Raw genomic sequence first — 17,681 nt, forward strand, 5'->3', positions numbered from 1 at the left:
AGAGATGAGCGGGAGGAGGGGCGGATGATCCCTACTGGGATTTTCAGAGTTAAAAAGTAACGGAAAAAATTACCTTGGACCCCTCTATGAAACACGTGTACAGGCCCCTCTTTAATAGGTTTATCGAATTTTTGAGATATTGGTGGTTAGGAAAAATCTATTTCAATATTGAGGGTAGACACCACTTTCCAAAGTCCTTCAGTTGTAGTTTTAACATGATTGGGAGGGGGTAATTTTTTCGTTACCTTTACATAGAACTTATTTCCCGAATAAAACATAAAAAAGAAATAATTCAAAACCTAAAATTCTAAAAATCCTAGAAGTATCTGAACCCCCAATCCCCCTAGTTCGGCGAGTGAATCCAACATTAATCCGGATTTGCTGTTAGGTGTGATGTATAGTTTATTAAATCAATGAGATCTTTCAAACGTTTGCTGCGATGGAGTAGAGGCTTGTAGATATAGAGTGTTAAAAACATTGACACAAAAAATGAAAACAACGTGTTTCAGTTTCGTGTTTGTGACTTTTCAGTAATTTTGATCGTTTCTGTGATAAAATGCCGTTCTTTATAAAATCAAAAGGAAGAAAACAATCAAAGTCAAAGGTAAGGTTGTGTCATCCATTATTCTATTTTCCGATTGCTAAACGTAAAGCATTTAAGTATTATTTTACCGCACCAAAACCGCAAGGAATTCATTGATTATATTTTACTCTATTTAACACGAATATCAAATATCACATAATACACTATGTATAGACTTTTAAAGCGAAAACATACAAAATTAATTGTTTTAGTATGTTCTATTGTCTATGTGAACGTATATTTCAAAGCGTGGGGATTTGTGGATTAAGCTTTCTTTGAGAATAAGAATTAAAGTAAATATTGTTCCCTTGCTCTGTGCCAATCCACCCCTTCCACTATCTGACCACCTCTTGGTGTCTCAAACAATTTCACCAGGTACATGATCCCATCTCTAGCAAATAAAGCAATGCTGTCATGGTACAGTTGTATTGCATAGAGAATATTCAATGTTTTGTAGTTGGATACCTTCCGTATATGTTCCTAATAAGTTTCATATCCAACTACAAAACATTTAATTTTCTTTTTATTACACTGTTTTTAATTTTCCCTTTGCCTTTTGCCTTTTCTTAACACAGTTAAATTTTAGTCTCTATCAAGATAGTTTAGTTACTATCTCTATCTTATTACAAGCCAGAAATTCTTTTTTATTTACTTTGATATCCTCTCACACTGTGAGAGAATATCACTTTGCTATCCTGTCTCGCTGTGAGAGAATATCACTTTTATTCAATAAATTAATATCAGTATTTCACTGTTGAAAATGTAATAAAGTGACTTACAGAACAGAGCAAAAATCAGGGGTGTGCAATTACATAAATTGGCTACTAGCTGAGGGGCTATTGATAGTAACAAATTTACTAGCATGAGGTCTTAGTTACTAGCCCATACTGATGGCATGTTTAACGTTTCATATACACATTCTGATGTACAGCTTAAAGCCTAAACAAATATATATGCAAAACAATTGTCAGTTTTGTTTGTTTTAATATCACCCATTTCACCATCACCATGTTCACTAACCTTTCTAGTGTAACCACCTACAATGTTTGAACCAACTGTTACTACATGTAGCAATGCACACCTTGAGGATCTTGATTTGGCAACAAAGTTGGTCAATGTAATTTTAATATTGACAACTGTATTGAAGAATGTGTTTACTTTCATTTAAGGTTTGCTAGATTTGATGTTTGCTTGCCCAACCTCTAAAATTGGTAGCCCCAGGAGTTGGGCAATGGTAATCGCACACCCATGAAAATAAAGTGTTGAATAAAATAATGTAGAAGGAATTCATGCAATAACACAAATGCCATTTTTAATATTATGTATATATTATTAAAAAAAGATCTTTGAAAAATCCAAATATGCGATTGTGTACATGATGAAAATAAATCTTCAACATCATCTTCTCTAGCCAGGTGTCCGATTCGTTTCGGACATGGGCTAGTGAAGATGCTTCAACATAGACATACGTGCATTGTCAGTTGCCAAACATATCTTGATTAGTGAAAGAAATCAATACACTTTTTTGAGAAATATTTACTTTTACTTTTCAATACTAAGGCAAAACATCAGAGACCACAGGTGTCACTTAGTGGAGGTCCCTCTAAACAAAAGAGAAAGAAGTTAAGACTGCAGAATGAAGAAATAGACAGTGAATCGGAAATAGAAAGGTACCTCCGTCCTATTTTTCTCCAATCAAAACTTTAAAAACAATAAAATATATGATTTTTAAAGAGATATATACATGTAATTACTTTCTGTGGATATTAACTATGATTTGTTTTAGATTAGAACTACCTTATAGAGTTTTTAGATCACCTGAGTCACTCAGATGACCTATTGCTATCTGGTTTTGTCCTTCATCATGTTCTTCGTGTGTCATGCATCAGTTGTAAACTTTTGGACATTTTCAGCTTCATCTCTTAAACAAATATCAACCAATTTTGGCATGTAACATCAATGGGTGAAGGGGTACGAATATTGTAAATTTCATGGTCCCTGCCGGCGAGTTGAGTGTTAGCGTGAAGGCATGTTGTGTGTTAGTGCAATGGCATGTTGTGCGAACTTGTGTCAGCGTGAAAGTGTGTTGTTCAATGATGTGTTAGCGCGATGACGTGCTGTGTGTTAGCGTAACGGTGTGCTGTGTGTTAGCATGACGGCATGTTTTTCTGAATGCGATGTTGAGCTTTTGCAAATGGCCGTATCCTGACACCATAGGATGGGGCTGTTATGATCATATAGTGAAAAGTAGTACATTAACTCTTTAAAAATCTTCTTTTCTCCACCTGTATATTTAGCAGATAAACTAGATGCTTGGTTCTGATGAGCAAAAGTTTCTCTTCCAAAATTTTGAAAATTGTGCCCCAGGGTCAAGGGTTCTGGTGTTTGGTGGCGGAGGGGCGGGGCTGTATTGATTATTTAATGAAGATGCATGTACATTATTTCTTTGAAATTCTTCTTCTCTGTTCCTGCATATAAAACAAACACATTGAGTGTTTATAGCTATAATGAGCAAGGGTGTCTCTTCCAAAACTGTGAATTTCATGTCCCCTGGGTCAGGGTTTCTGGTGTTAGGGTGGGGCTCTATTGATTATTTAGTGAAAATGCATCATTTCTATGAAAATTTTCTTGTCTGCTCCCAGGTATTAAGCAAACAAAGTAAGTGTATAGTTGTGTTGAACAAGTGTGCCTTTTCCAAAAATGTGAATTTCATGGCTCCTGGGACAGGGGTTCTGGTTTTAGGGCAGGGTTCTTTAGATCAGATATTGGGAATGCATAAATTCTGTAAATATCTTCTCTGCCCTTGGGTATTTAGCAGACAAACTAATTGCATGATTATGATGAGCAAGGGTGCCTCTTCCAAAATTTTGAATTTCTCCGCCACTGGTCTAGGGTTTTTAGTGCTAGGTCGGGGCTCTATTTATTATAATGAAAATATATTAATTCTTCTTCTCTGCTCCTGGGTATTAATCAAGCAAATTAAGTGGATAGTGTGGTTAGCAAGTGTTCCTCTTCCAAAATTGTAAATTTCATGGCCCCTGGGTAAGGCCTTCTGGTGATAGTTCAATCTGTCGTGAATATAAGTTATTCTTTGAAAGTCTTCTCTGCTCCTAGGCATCTAAGAGGCAAACAGGGTATATAGTTGGAATAAGCAAGGGTATTTTTACCCAGTTTTTTAAATCCTCGACCATTTGGTCAAATGTTCTGGTGCGAGGCCTCTATTGATTTATAGCCTACTGAGAGATGTTATTCCCCTTTACTATTCACCTATGATAATTGATTGCTACGCTTGTGAAGCTCACTGATTATTGTTTACGTTGCTTTATGGATAAAACTGTCGACTCCTATGGTCTAATTTATTTTTTTGTATACTGTATACTAATAACTTGATGAAAGAAAGTAAATTTTAAACAGGATATATTTCTTTTATACATCTTTTTTCAAACATATATGATTTTTCTAAAGTTTATATATTACTTTAAAGTGATGAGGATGGAAAGAAAACAGAGGTGGCATCATCTTCAGATGAGGAAGAAACAGCACAAGAGAAAAAGTTACGGCTTGCAAAAGAATATCTGGCCAGTTTAGAACAAGAAGGTACATACAAAAAATTTGGGGGAAAAAAGATGAATTTCATGTATAAGTGTTTGCATTACATTGCTTTGGATTGGAAGTAAGTACATTGCTCCTGAAAAAAAAAAATTGAAATTGAAACCTTTGAAAGGGAACACTTGTAGTGCGAAATTGCAAAGCTATAGGTATAATGATATAGTAAGATGACATTATACAGTGATGCTTGGCTGTGAGATAGTTCAGGGCATTTCTAGCCAAGGGCTATATCAAACAGGTACTTCACAGGTAAATAAGTTTTTATTTGCAAGAACTTTATTTTCCCTTAAGTATGCAAAACCATCTGCTCGTAAAAAAAATCATTTATGCATATATTTTAATATTGAAGTATAATTTTACAGCAATATCCAAAATTTCTGAAAGGTTTGTCTCCCTTTTAAATCTTGAATGACTTTTCCTAGAAAATAAAGTGGAAGTAATTTTTCCTGAAATTTGGTTGGGTTGAGCTGAGTTCAATTCATACCAGTACATTGGGAAAAAAAATTTAAAAGAAAACTAATGCTACTAGTATTTAAAAAAAAACCAATCAAATATAAAGTAACTATTTGAAACTATTGTAAAACGTTTATTTTGTAGAGGCTGAGAAGAGAGAACAAGATGACATTCACAGGGACATCATTTCACATAGATTAAAACAAGATCTGGTAAAACAAATCCTCATGTTGTAAACAAAATATAATGTGTTTGTATTCTTTGTGGATTTGAACATGTATTTATACAAGATAGTAATCTTCCTGCTGTTACATTAATTTCATAATGAGATTTTTTTTTATTTTCTTGATGCTCTCTCAAGGTGCATTTGTTTTAACTCCAGAAAAAAAAATCTGTGTACTTTGATCATTTATTTTAATTTTCCTTCATTGTTATAGAAATATATTTCCTGCCCTCTCTATCTGGTTAATGTAAGCTGTCCTTATCATCCATTGATTTATTTTTACAGCTGGAACAGACAGGAAAATTACAGAAATCAGTAGCTGATGAGGTAATTCAATTAATTAAACTCTCTTTATGACCCAGCTTGACTTTGAAATAAATTACTTGACATGCAAATGTGAACTTAGCTTGCCAAAAGCAACTGTGAGTTTAGAAAGCTTGAAATTTGTATATTTAGTCATTTACTTTATATTTTCACTGTTTTATTAATTCTCATGCATTTTTTCATCTTGCCCTACATTTGCTCATTTAATAATACGAAAAATAAATTAATGAATAGAATTTTGTGGAATACTTGCAGTATATACAACCTTCTCTGGAGGACATTATAGTGCTGAGAGGACATCAGCTGACTGTGACATGTGTGGTTATCTCCCCTGACAAGAGATATGTGTTCAGTGGCTCCAAAGACTGTAGTATTATCAAATGTGCGTATATGTACATGTATGTGGACCATTTGTCCTAAGTAACATATTATGACATATGTTGTACTGTTAATCAACATTTTTTGCATGAAAGAAATTTTGTGAAGTCCACTCTCCTGAATTAATAATTCTTCACTGCCTGCTGGCCACAGTACACTCACTGTTATCAGTTAGGTGTATATACTCGCTTTGTTAGACATTCACATTCCATTGGTGCTAAGCTCTGTTTGGGGTCTTATCAGTCATCTCTGTTCCCTCACATTTCGTTTTCTGATCACTTAGCATATTTGCAAGTAAAATATTTCAGAATCTGTAAATTCTAACCAGTGCTAACCAGAGATGCAATAGTTTGCTTATTCTAGTTTATTGTATCCCTTTCATTGGCAATGATCTCATTTATATGAAAATATAGATTAGTTTTCATTGATGTAAATTCTTGGGTACAAAATACATGTCATTTGATTCCCCACAATAGAATGTGGTAAGTCATATTATATTTGAGACTGATTTATAGCAATACTAATGGGAAAATTATATTTGATATTAAACATGTTTTAAAAACATCAAATGAATATGATATAAAGCATTAGTTGTAAGTATGAATAACCATTTTCTTTTTTGTATGGTCTCATCATTACTCATATCTAGTGTAAAAATTTTGTCAATGAATAAGGCTTAACAATTTTGTTGTTGTTGTTTATATAGGGGATGTGGAGGAGGGTAGAAGACTTCACACGATACATGGCGGGAGGAAAGGTACAGAGGACACACATACTGGACACACTGACCATGTGCTTTGTCTGGCCATGTCCTCTGATGGAAAATTCCTGGTAAGTGGACATTGTTTTTTTGTTTTATGTGTCTACGAAAACTGTTCCAGTATGTCAAATGCAAAATGAAAGCTAGATGAAATGGTCTCAGAAGTTTAATATGGCACAAAAAAAATCTATACATTACTTTTCTTATGCCCTTAAAAGCAAATTTAAACAGGTGTAGGTCATACAGAATAACAAAGATAATTTTTCATTGGTGTCATTTTGTATCATTCATTCCATTTGATAGGAGAGGGCTCAGCTAGGCTTAGGCTGCTGCCTTTTCCCATTCACTGTACATGTATACTGAATAAAATACAGTACTAGTTAAATCCTCTTATGTCAGTACTAGTTGTAAATTTTGAATTTATTTAACCATAACTTATTTAATTTTACTGGAAAATGCAAAATAAAAAGATTTCTTACATTTCAGGCATCAGGGGGCAAAAATAAGTTTGTGTTGCTTTGGAATCCAGACAACTGCCAACTTATCCACAAATTTACAGGCCACAGAGATTCAATCTCAGTAAGGACTCATTAAGTAACTGACGTGTTTTATTTTGCTTGAGCGGAACTGCAGGTTCACTGTGCTAATGCTGTATCCATACAAGTTGTATGTGAATGGGTGTAAAACATTTCAGAAGTGCTGCATTCTCTCATGAAATCCTGCATAGGCAGTATTTAATATGCTGGTGTTATAGGTATTGGCTATTGTCTCTCATTTGCACTTCTTAAAAATGTAATCTTTAAATAGTTGGGAGGGGAGAAAATTTAAGAAAAAGGAACAGTATAAGACAGTCAAACCTGGTTATCTCAAACTCGATGGGACCGGAATAAAACTTTGAGATATCCAAGGGTTTGAGATACTGAGGGTAAAATACTTAAAGATAAAGTGTTTGGGACTTCCAAATCACTTCAATATATCCATGGTATTGGAGATATTTGTGTTTGAGATAATTAAGTTCAACTGTAGTTACATAAAAACTAAATAAATGTCTAATCAAAAGTTCACTTAATTTCACCAGATTTGCTTGTATCCACCACCATGGACACAAGAAAGACATGAATATCAAAAAGGTTCCTTGTAGACAATTGCATTGTTATACATGTACCTAGCACAACCATGATACATAGTGGGTATTTCCATGTAGCATATAGTGCTAAGTTTGACTTTATATTACTTCCTACAAGAGCCTGAGTTAACATGCTCCTTATGTATACAGTGCCAAAACAAAAGTATCTCACCGTAAACCTCTAGCATGCTGGAGCAATGTGAGATCACTAATTTTCATGGTCGTTTAACTTGTTTAACTTGTAACATTGTTTTGTAGTATGAATACACCAGGTCAATTCATGTCCTCCACAAAATGTTGAAATTTCAATCAGAAGTACATGTATCAATTTTGTCTATCAACCACAAAAATAAGTCCCTGCAAACCCATATTTTTTTCCTTAATTTAACCCAAGGAAAATCAGTGATTTTATGGTACATGTAACTTTATACCTGCTGTGGCAAGGCATAAAGTGCAAGAGGCCATTGACATGAAAAAAAATGATTGTATGGCCACAGCAATTTTAAGTGACGATGTCCTTTGTAGGGCCTGGCTTTCAGAATTGGTTCTCACCAGCTGTTCAGTGCCTCACATGATCGATCAGTCAAAATCTGGAATGTGGATGAGCTAGCATACATAGAGACACTGTGAGTAAAACAAGCAAAAACATAAGCTCTTGAAGAATAGATGAAATAACGTACAGGTTAAAGCATGATATTAAAGGCACTACTCTAAGTAGGTCATTGAGCCTTTTCCTTTTGTGATATTGCAGGTTTGGACACAGTGATGCTATCACAGATATAGACAGTTTAATCCGAGATAGAGCCATAACTTCAGGGGGGCGAGATGGAAGTATACGAATCTGGAAAGTGGTAGAGGAATCGCAACTTGTCTTTAATGGAGACCCGTAAGTCTAGTATATATTATATACAAATATTATTTGCGACAAATTTTAGTCTTCCAACTTGAAATCCATTTGCATCTATTAATTTTCTTGACTGAGAAAACACTCAACCTAAATCCATAATTGAAAAAAAAATCATGTCAAGAAATATTTGAGAGTAAAAGAAAATTGAAAAATTGTGATCTACAATTTCTGTAAAAATTAAGGGCTAAGTGTTGTTAAATTGACACATTTTATCAAACTTGAAATTCATGTTTTTGTATTTTAGGGGATCTATAGACTGTGTAGCTTTCATCAATGAGTCCAACTTTATATCAGGTGCTGATAACAAGTAAGGAGATTATATTTCATGCTCTGTCAGTACAGTCTTGAATTATATATATAAGCTTTATTAAAATCATGCCTATTGTCCACACTCTGAAATTTCTTTGAAATTATACTACTCCTACAGTTTTGAACTGATTTCAAGAACACATGGTACATGTACCTAAGTTCCCTTATTCTATAAATTAGTTTTTTGATTTCATTGAATAGTGTTGATGTAGTACAGTACCGACCAGACACAACCTAACACCAGAGCGAACCCAAAGCACACCCCGGGTTCGCTTTCTGGGTTTGTTCGGGGTCCACTTTCAGAAATTTTGGGTGCGCTCTGGGTTTGCTTGGGTGCGCTTCAGGTCCGCTAGAGCGAACCCGCCGTTCGCTTTCTGGGTTCGCTTTACGCACTCATGTGTGAAGCAGACCCCGCTTTAATCTTGCAGCCAGTAAGCTCCGCCCATTGTATATTCCAAATACAGTAGTGAAATCGATCATTGTTGTTTTTGTGGTGATCGATACATGTGCATGTACAGTGGCTGAAACGTTATTGTTGACAACATACACGAACAATCACATTACACGAATGATTCCGTGTGATTAATCCTGTTCCATGAACGATCATTCATTCACACGATTCTTCACATTACATGATCATTCACAATTGTTAACGCAAATACACGATTTTTTTACACAAAATAGTTAAAAATATTTAAGAGTGGATATTTTTAAAAAGAAATAAAGCTTAATTAATAGATGTTTTAGATTGAAAATATTTATTGCTGCAATTCATCGACTTTGGAAAACTGAAAAAAAATATTTAGAAATGGATATTTTTGAAACTACATGAAAATAAGACTTAATAGTTATTTTAGATTACAAATAATTATTTATGTAATTCTCCAACTTAGAAATTTTTTTTTTCTTTTTGATACGTAAACATGTAATTTATGATCGAATGTGGCATGTTCTATAACATGATATAGGTTGGTCGTGCGTTTTGATTCAATTGGATTTTATGATATGCAGTAATGGGGTAAAAGATTTTTAAAAGTGACCTAAAAATGAAAGAAAACTATATCCATCTTTCCATTTATGAATCTCACAAATCAGCAAATTTTTTAAAATAATAATGAGTATCAGGGATAAAAAGTAATCCCAACAATCATGTTGTGTATATTTGCTGACTAAATATTTTTGTAAGTATTGATAATTATTAATATTTTTTGTAAAAATATACTTTTTTCATGTTTTGATATAAAAATATCATGACCACAATTAGCAGTTAACGGGGCCTAACATCAGAGAAAAAAAAAATCATTAAACATCTTAAATACGCTTTATCAATATAAGGTAAGCAATTTTAAAAGAATACAATACTGTACGACTTATTATATTGGTTATTTACTACTGATAATTAGGGGTTTTTTTTTCTTTTTATTTCAGTTAAGAAAAAGAACAAGCTAAATCAAGCTGTACATTTTTTGCCCCTGGATCGAAAGATCCCAGGGGTATATAGTTTTTGTCCTGTCTGTCTGTTTATCTGTTTGTCTGTTTGTTTGTCTGTCTGTTGTCAACTTTAACCTTGCCCATAACTTTTGATTGGTTGGAGCTATGACTTTCATATTTCACATGTGTATTCCTTGTGACAAGACCTTTCTTTGGGTACCATCATATTTGACCTTTTGACCTTGGAGTTTGACCCACTTTTGCAAAATTTTATGAGACTTTAACCTTGGCCATAACTTCTGAACAGTTGGTGCTTGGGGTTTCAAACTTCACATGTGTATTGTTTGTGACAAGGCCTTCCTTTGGATACCAACAACGTGACCTTTTGACCTTGACCTTGGAGTTTGACCTACTTTTGAAAAACTTTAACCTTGGCCATAACTTTTGAACAGTTGGTGCTTGGGGTTTCAAACTTCACATGTGTATTGTTTGTGACAAGACCTTCCTTTGGATACCAATTACTTTGACCCTTTGACCTTGACATAGGAGTTTGACCTACTTTTGAAAAACTTTAACCTTGGCCATAATTTTTGAATGGTTGGTTCTAGGGCTTTCACACTTCACATATGTAATCCTTGTGACAAGACCTTCCTTTGGATACCAACCACTTTGACCCTTTGACCTTGACATAGGAGTTTGACCTACTTTCGAAAAAGTTTAATCTTGGCCATAACTTTTGAATGGTTGGTTCTAGGGCTTTCACACTTTACATATGTAATCCTTTTGACAAGACTTTCCTTTGGATACCAACAACTTTGACCTTGACCTTGATGTTTTACTTACTTTTAAAAAACTTTAACCTTCGCCATAACTTTTGAACAGTTGCAGCTAAGGCTTTCAAATTTAACATTTTTTTATCTTTTGGCCTGGATTTTGACTTGCATTTGAGAAACTTTAACCTTCGCCATAAGCTGCTATACGGGGGCATCAGTGTTTCACAAACACATCTTGTTTTGTAAAAGATAAATTAAATAATACCATAGTAGTTTACAATTGGACATACATGTACATTTATGCTGTTCATTTAATCTTTTTTTTATTTTCAATTAAGAAAATCAATAATTTTGATGTTGATCTGGATTTAAACGATAATGTAAATTAGATTTATAAAAATATATATTATATATAATTGAATGAATTAAAGCACGTACATATAATTGATCTTCCATATATATATATATATATATATATATATATATAGATATAGATATAGATATATATTATATGAAATCTATATATAGTGTGAAAAGAAAAAAATTCTTCCCTTCCTTCTCAAGAAAGAAAAGAGTTTATTTCTTCAGACATTTTTCACTTTAGCTCGTTGTCATTATGGTCCATGATGAAGAAAAAGCCCATAGTAACTGTGAAGAATGCCCATTGTGGACAGGATCAGAATGGTAACTCTAGCACTGATACAAACTGGATAACTGCTGTAGCTGCCCTCCATAACACAGATCTGGTGGCTTCTGGTATGTTAAAGTACAAGTGCCACTTTTATTAAGGAAGAATTTATCCATAAAGGACAATCAGGGAACTTTTTGATGTAATTTCCATAAATCCTGTAGAATGTAGATCCTGTTTTATTCATACGGATGGAAAATGGACTGAAAGTTCAATTAACTTTCCCTCTTTTACATGTATATAAGTGAGTGTTCAGGAAAACATTTCAACTTCTTTGTGAAAATCTGACTGAACAGACAAATAGACTTTTTAAAAGTGTCTGCCATGCTTGAGAGTTGACAACACAAACTACAAAACCAACCCATATTATTCATTGGGGGATGAATGAACTGACAAAAACTCAACAGTGTTTTTTTTTATATTAAAGCAAATGACAGATGTTTATAATGCATCACAAAGCTTGACTTCGAGTCATGTTAAGGAATAATGTTATGTTTTAACTACAATCAGTAAATTTTGTTTAGCAGGTTCTAAAGATGGATGTATAAAGCTTTGGAAGACTGCCAAAAACAACACAGTTTTGCAGCCTTTGTTTTCAATACCAATGGTATGTTAAACTTTTACTACAAATTGTAATCACATTTATTTACATTTGCCAATGTTTTGTCATAAACATGCCTGTAAAAACAGGTGTTATACCTTCATAACAGCAACCCATCTTATGAACCATAATTTTATGCCCTTACTTGCTTATTATTATGTTAGAGGGCATGGCTTATGTTACATCAAAAAGAAAGACAAAGGCTTCAGGAGGGGACATTATCGAGGAAAACATTATTTATTAATATAATTATATTCAGTGAAGTATGCATACCTATATATACATGTATGCATGTCGTTTTATCCAGTGTTAGGGTTGGGTTAAAGTCATTGTGAGGTAAAAATTGTAATTAAAAATATATGTTACAGTACTTATTTTTTTATGGTCTGCAGAGCTATTTACTTTTATGGAAATTTTGTATTTGTTCCACATCTTTGTTTTCATTATACAAATTATGGAATTTCCTTCAGAAATTATGCTTCTGGGTTATGCTCCTAATTTTTATTTTTTTTTTATTCACATTTAAAGACCTTAATTAAAGTCATTTAATATATCAAAAATTATCACAAGTACATTATAGAATTAGGACAAAGTATTGTCAGAACTAAATTACAGATGAAAAGCTCAAATTACGGATACAAACCAGTCTGATTACTTAAAACTTCAGAATAAGGTGAATGCCTCTGTGTATGATGATGAAAATGATATTGGAACATAAGGACATTTTGCATAAGTGTGCTCCAATATTGGTTATCACCTCTAAGCTCACGCATACCAAAAAGAAGACGCATATTCCTTCATTATATGATAGTTATACATACTGTACACTTCTTGAAAAAAAGTTAATGCCATTCTTGTTATTCCGTGTTTTTTTTTCTTTTTCAAACTGCTATCCCTCCAATGGCTTTGACATAATTTCAGTACACAAATCGACTTCACAGCTATGTTAAGGCTGTCCGAAGGCTTAATTTGCATTAGATATATACTATTTTATTTTGAGCTATGTTTTGATTTCAATTTGTAATCTATGTATACATACACAGTTAAGTTGTAAAGAGAGTTGAATAAGGCATTATAAAAAAGCATTTCTGTGATGTCACATGACTATGTTGGTCACATGACGGACACTTATAAATTTTCTTAAATGTTGCACAAAAGTCGCATCGGCACAATTGAAAAACAAAATTATTGTGAACGGCTTGTTACATAAATCAATTAAACGTATTCTTGGGTATATATAAAGTGCTGGGGGCAAGTCTGAATTTTATTTCTTAAGAAAATATTTCACGAGAAATTCAACTTACCCACATACAAGGGGTCATTTTCCACTGTTCATCGCAATTTATACAAAACGGAATAAATTACATACAATCCCCCAGCAAAATTCAGTTAGAGGACATATTTCTCTAGTAGATTCACACAGAATATCTTCAATTAATCCTTATTATTCACTTGTGCCAGTCTAATATATACACGATTTATAAATTCTCAGTCTGTCTACAGACGCGCAAGGGGAGCGTTTCACATTTTTTTGGTAATTGTTTGAATACGTACATGTTAGACAAAAAAATGTAATAACGATATTACACTGCAAAAATTCACTATCAAAACAGCCTTAAATCAACAATCCAAACACATGAATTAAACATCAAAGTAAAAAAATTCTACATGTGAATGAAGGAATGTAAAAGTTATGACACTTTCCCCGTCATGTCTGCTCAAATTTGCAGTGACTTGACGTCATATGCCATTATGACGTCATATCTAAGTAATTCAGAGAAGTTACTGCGGCTGATACACTGTGACATTCTTCGGACAGCCTTATCCTAGCCGCGTTTGTCAAGATACCGAATTTAGTTTTATAAATTTTTGGTTTCAGTGTTGATTAGTAAGGTAGGATAATCGAATTCATTCTTTCAAAATACTACATGTACTGAGTACTCTTACAGATTTGATCTAATTGAATAAGAATTAGGACAAATCTAGAGAACATTAAGATACAATTCTGTTAATGTAAAACTTAACAAAAATATTTGTAGAATGCCCAAATGCAACTATATAGGAGTCGAAAACCAGTGGTGACCACTTAAGACAATTTTTATTATTATCTTGAAATGAATTTGTTTTCTGGATTAAGACAAGCTTTTACAAGTTTAGTTGGGTGAAGAAACAGACATTTAATGATCTTTCTCTTTATTTAAAATTCCAGGATGGTTTTGTGAACAGTCTTCAGTTCTCTGTGGATGGACAGATACTAGTAGCGGGTGTGGGACAGGAACACAAATTAGGACGATGGTGGCGGATAAAAGATGCAAAAAATGGAATACGAATTATCAAATTGAAAAAGAAACATCTGTAACCAAAATGTGAAAAGACACAAATATATCTTGTACACATAAACTTACTTCAGAAGTAGTTTGTACTGATTTTGAAAGCAACATTGACTGCAAAATAATTATGATTTGAACATATATCTAGTAAAGAAAACCTTTCATTTTTATTCGATTTTCTCTTACAGATACTGTACATGTACATAAATTGGCGCATTTAAAATTTAGCGCAATCACTTGGTATTGAGTTGTTGGCATATTCATGATTTAGGGCTACACAAACGCACCATATCTTGTATTTATAAATGGTTTATTAGCGGTATTCATGAATTAACGCATCGTTGTCCACGCCAAAGCTGCTAAAATATGAAGCCCACTATTTTTAGTACACATACAGTATAACACACATTTATTTGTTGGATTAAAGGTGCTTAGACACAGATTTGAACTTAATATTTTCTCAATTTTTCTGTATAATACTATCACGACTTATATATTGCAATAGCATTTCACACGAAAATATAATTAAAAACTTATTTTATCTGGAAATTATTGGAACTATGAATTCCGGGACGCGTTTGATTAACACATCTTTGCACTTAAACAAATTTTAACTTTATCCTCAATATTTAAGAAAAGAAGCGATTTTGTTATGTATTAATGAAAAATATTACATCTATAATCCAGAAAATTCGGAGTAGAAATGTTCGAAAGCAAAACCATCTTACCAGTATTGTCAGTCCGTGCTCTGTGATGTGTACAGAGTTTAACAAATTCAACACACCCGTGAAACGTAAACTGTTTTTGTAACAGGGCACGAGCTCTGTTATTGTTAATGTTTACGATTCATCGGGTGTGTTCAATTGTTAAACTCTGCACACACCACTGAGCATGGACTTCCAATACTGTGAGTGGGTTTTGCTTTCGACAATTTCTACTCTGAATTTTCTGGGTTAAAGTTTTAATATTTTTCATTAATACACAACAAAATTGAAACTTTTCTTAAGAATTAAGAATAAAATTGAAATATGTGAAAGCGCAAGGATGTGTCAATCCAACGCGTCCAGAAATTCGAAGTTTTAATAACTTCGAGATGAAACCAGATTTTTATTATATTTTAGTATGAAATGCTATAGTAACATATAAGTCATGAAATTATACAGAAAATTTGAGAAAATATTAACTTCAAATCTGTGTCCAAGCACCTTTAAAAGAGAATAGAGGTTGTTTGCGTGAGTTTCCTTTTCTTGACTTTTTAAGACTTTTTGAGGGAAGAAATTACATGTACCATGCAATTAATGTTTTATATCAGATCAGTAAGTCTTATTTCTTACAGAAGAAATATCAATAACCCTGAAATATCCTGACACTTTATACAATATCAAAGGGAGCTAGAGCATGGAATGTCTTAGCAATTGGAATTCTAATATCTCTCCAAAATGAACAGCTTTCTAAAAAGCTTGTCATACTAATAGCAATATATTGTAAAGTGCTTGAACATTTTGCTCAAATGAATGGTTCGAGTGATATTGGAGAATTATGAGGGTTAGAAAAACTAGTAATTATTGATAGAAATATTCAATTGGCTGTATACATACAAGTACATACATGCCAGACATGTAGAAGGAATCAGAAATGACATAAGACACCTGAATTATGGTAACTACTTCATAATAGAGATTTTAATGAAGCAAATAAATAGTTTTATGAACAATGTGACTTTTTACTCTGGCTCTTCTGGATTGGTATTATAAAAGGCATGATGATTTAACTTGCAAATTACAAAATGTACATGTATATGTTAACTGGTTAAACTTTGGAGAGAAAACTTTAAAAAAAAGAAATAAATTGAGAATACATGTTATGTATTTATTTATACTTTAAAATAAGCAGCACACAGTGGATGTGATCATGACCTTTTGACAAGGATGTTTACTCCTCCATTGTACTTAATCCCACTTCTGATATTTTGAGAGGTCTGTGTTTGCTCATCTGTATCGTTCCAATGGACTTTTGAGCTTGATTAATGTTCGTTATCTTCATATTTCCTTTCAATTACTAAAATGATCATCATTGCACACAATGTAAAAATTCATTCAAAATCATTCAAAAGGACGAATTTCGAAGCAACTAAATTTAGATAAATACATAATTAGAACATTTGATTTGTCATTAAAGGCAGACTGCTGAAATGATGTTAACTGAATGCAAAATTAATTTTTGTCAGAGATGTTATTTCAGTGTCAACGTTTTGGTTTTATTAATAAAATAAGGTCAATTATAAACAATGTGGAAATTTTGACAGGTTGTAGTTATAATTAACTTAATTAACCCTCTTCGTAATGTTGAATAAAGAGTATATATTGCCGTTTAAGAAAAACAAACAAGTAGGATTCAAAGAATTAATAGGTCTATTTGTATAATTAACTTCAAAATTATATTTATCGCTGCATTAATTAATCATAGGCGCCAGCACAGCAAAATCTTCTTTGATATGGTTTATTAGAAAATAGTTGAAATTGTATTTGTAGTTGAAGATGCACTTTTTTGGTTAATGTACTTTACGTGGTGACTAAATTAAGATTAGTACATTAAGTAATCGTCCTGTGTAACCTATTTATCTATGTATGTGTGTGTCAATGTAATCATGTAGTAATCTTTGAACACAGCAAATCTGATTTAACTAAAATAATTTAGCGTTGATTCACCTAGCTTGGTGACACTCGGGAATAAAAAAAAAAAGATCAATCAAGTGACAAAAATTTGTTTTCAAACATATGTGACATAATATTCACTGGCATTTGGTATAAAATTAAGGAAGCCGGTTGGTGCCAGGTAGAAAAAATATTTTATCTGGCGGCCGCCAGAAAATTATTTGGCGGCCGCCAAATAATTATCTGGCGGCCGCCACATAAATAACTGGCGGCCGCCAGAAACTTATCTGGCGGCCGCCAAATACTTTATCTGGCGGCCGCCATAAAGTTATTTGGCGGCCGCCATATAATTATCTGGCGGCCGCCAGAAATTATGTGGCGGCCGCCAGATAAGTTATCTGGCGGCCGCCAGAAAGTTATCTGGCGGCCGCCAGATAATTATTTGGCGGCCGCCAGATAATTTCTGGCGGCCGCCAGATAAGTTATCTGGCGGCCGCCAGATCTTTTTATCTGGCGGCCGCCAGAAAATTAT

At 33.3% G+C, this 17,681-nt stretch overlaps 2 protein-coding genes across 4 annotated transcripts in view; one reads left to right on the plus strand and one right to left on the minus strand.

Annotated features, from left to right (window-relative positions):
- Positions 1-17,681, minus strand: part of LOC133176927 (uncharacterized) — a 180,926-nt gene that overhangs the window by 155,950 nt on the left and 7,295 nt on the right. The window lies entirely within an intron of this gene.
- On the plus strand, positions 515-14,663 carry LOC133176938 (U3 small nucleolar RNA-interacting protein 2-like). Of its 3 annotated transcripts, none has more exons than XM_061312001.1 (14): positions 515-604; positions 2,144-2,253; positions 4,068-4,180; positions 4,790-4,857; positions 5,154-5,195; positions 5,448-5,574; positions 6,277-6,401; positions 6,817-6,909; positions 7,982-8,082; positions 8,208-8,342; positions 8,608-8,670; positions 11,481-11,632; positions 12,089-12,171; positions 14,375-14,663. In XM_061312001.1, exons 1-14 carry the CDS (start codon positions 557-559, stop codon positions 14,522-14,524), a joined length of 1,410 nt encoding a protein of 469 aa, XP_061167985.1. In that variant the 5' UTR covers positions 515-556; the 3' UTR covers positions 14,525-14,663. The 3 variants fall into 3 exon arrangements, with proteins under 3 accessions (XP_061167985.1, XP_061167986.1, XP_061167987.1); XM_061312002.1 differs by having other exon boundaries at positions 12,092-12,171; XM_061312003.1 differs by having other exon boundaries at positions 542-604; positions 2,156-2,253.

Source organism: Saccostrea echinata, unplaced genomic scaffold (assembly GCF_033153115.1).
Source record: "Saccostrea echinata isolate AGI-Se365-2 ecotype Australia unplaced genomic scaffold, CSIRO_AGI_Sech_v1 ptg000084l, whole genome shotgun sequence".
NCBI classification, from domain to species: Eukaryota; Metazoa; Mollusca; class Bivalvia; order Ostreida; family Ostreidae; genus Saccostrea; species Saccostrea echinata.

Excerpts from the sequence above, each read along its gene's own strand:
- LOC133176938 (XM_061312001.1), top strand. The coding sequence starts at position 557 with ATGCCGTTCTTTATAAAATCAAAAGGAAGAAAACAATCAAAGTCAAAG. Across the intron at positions 2,254-4,067 it reads AGTGAATCGGAAATAGAAAG|TGATGAGGATGGAAAGAAAA; the intron begins GTACCTCCGTCC and ends ATTACTTTAAAG. Across the intron at positions 5,196-5,447 it reads AGAAATCAGTAGCTGATGAG|TATATACAACCTTCTCTGGA; the intron begins GTAATTCAATTA and ends GAATACTTGCAG.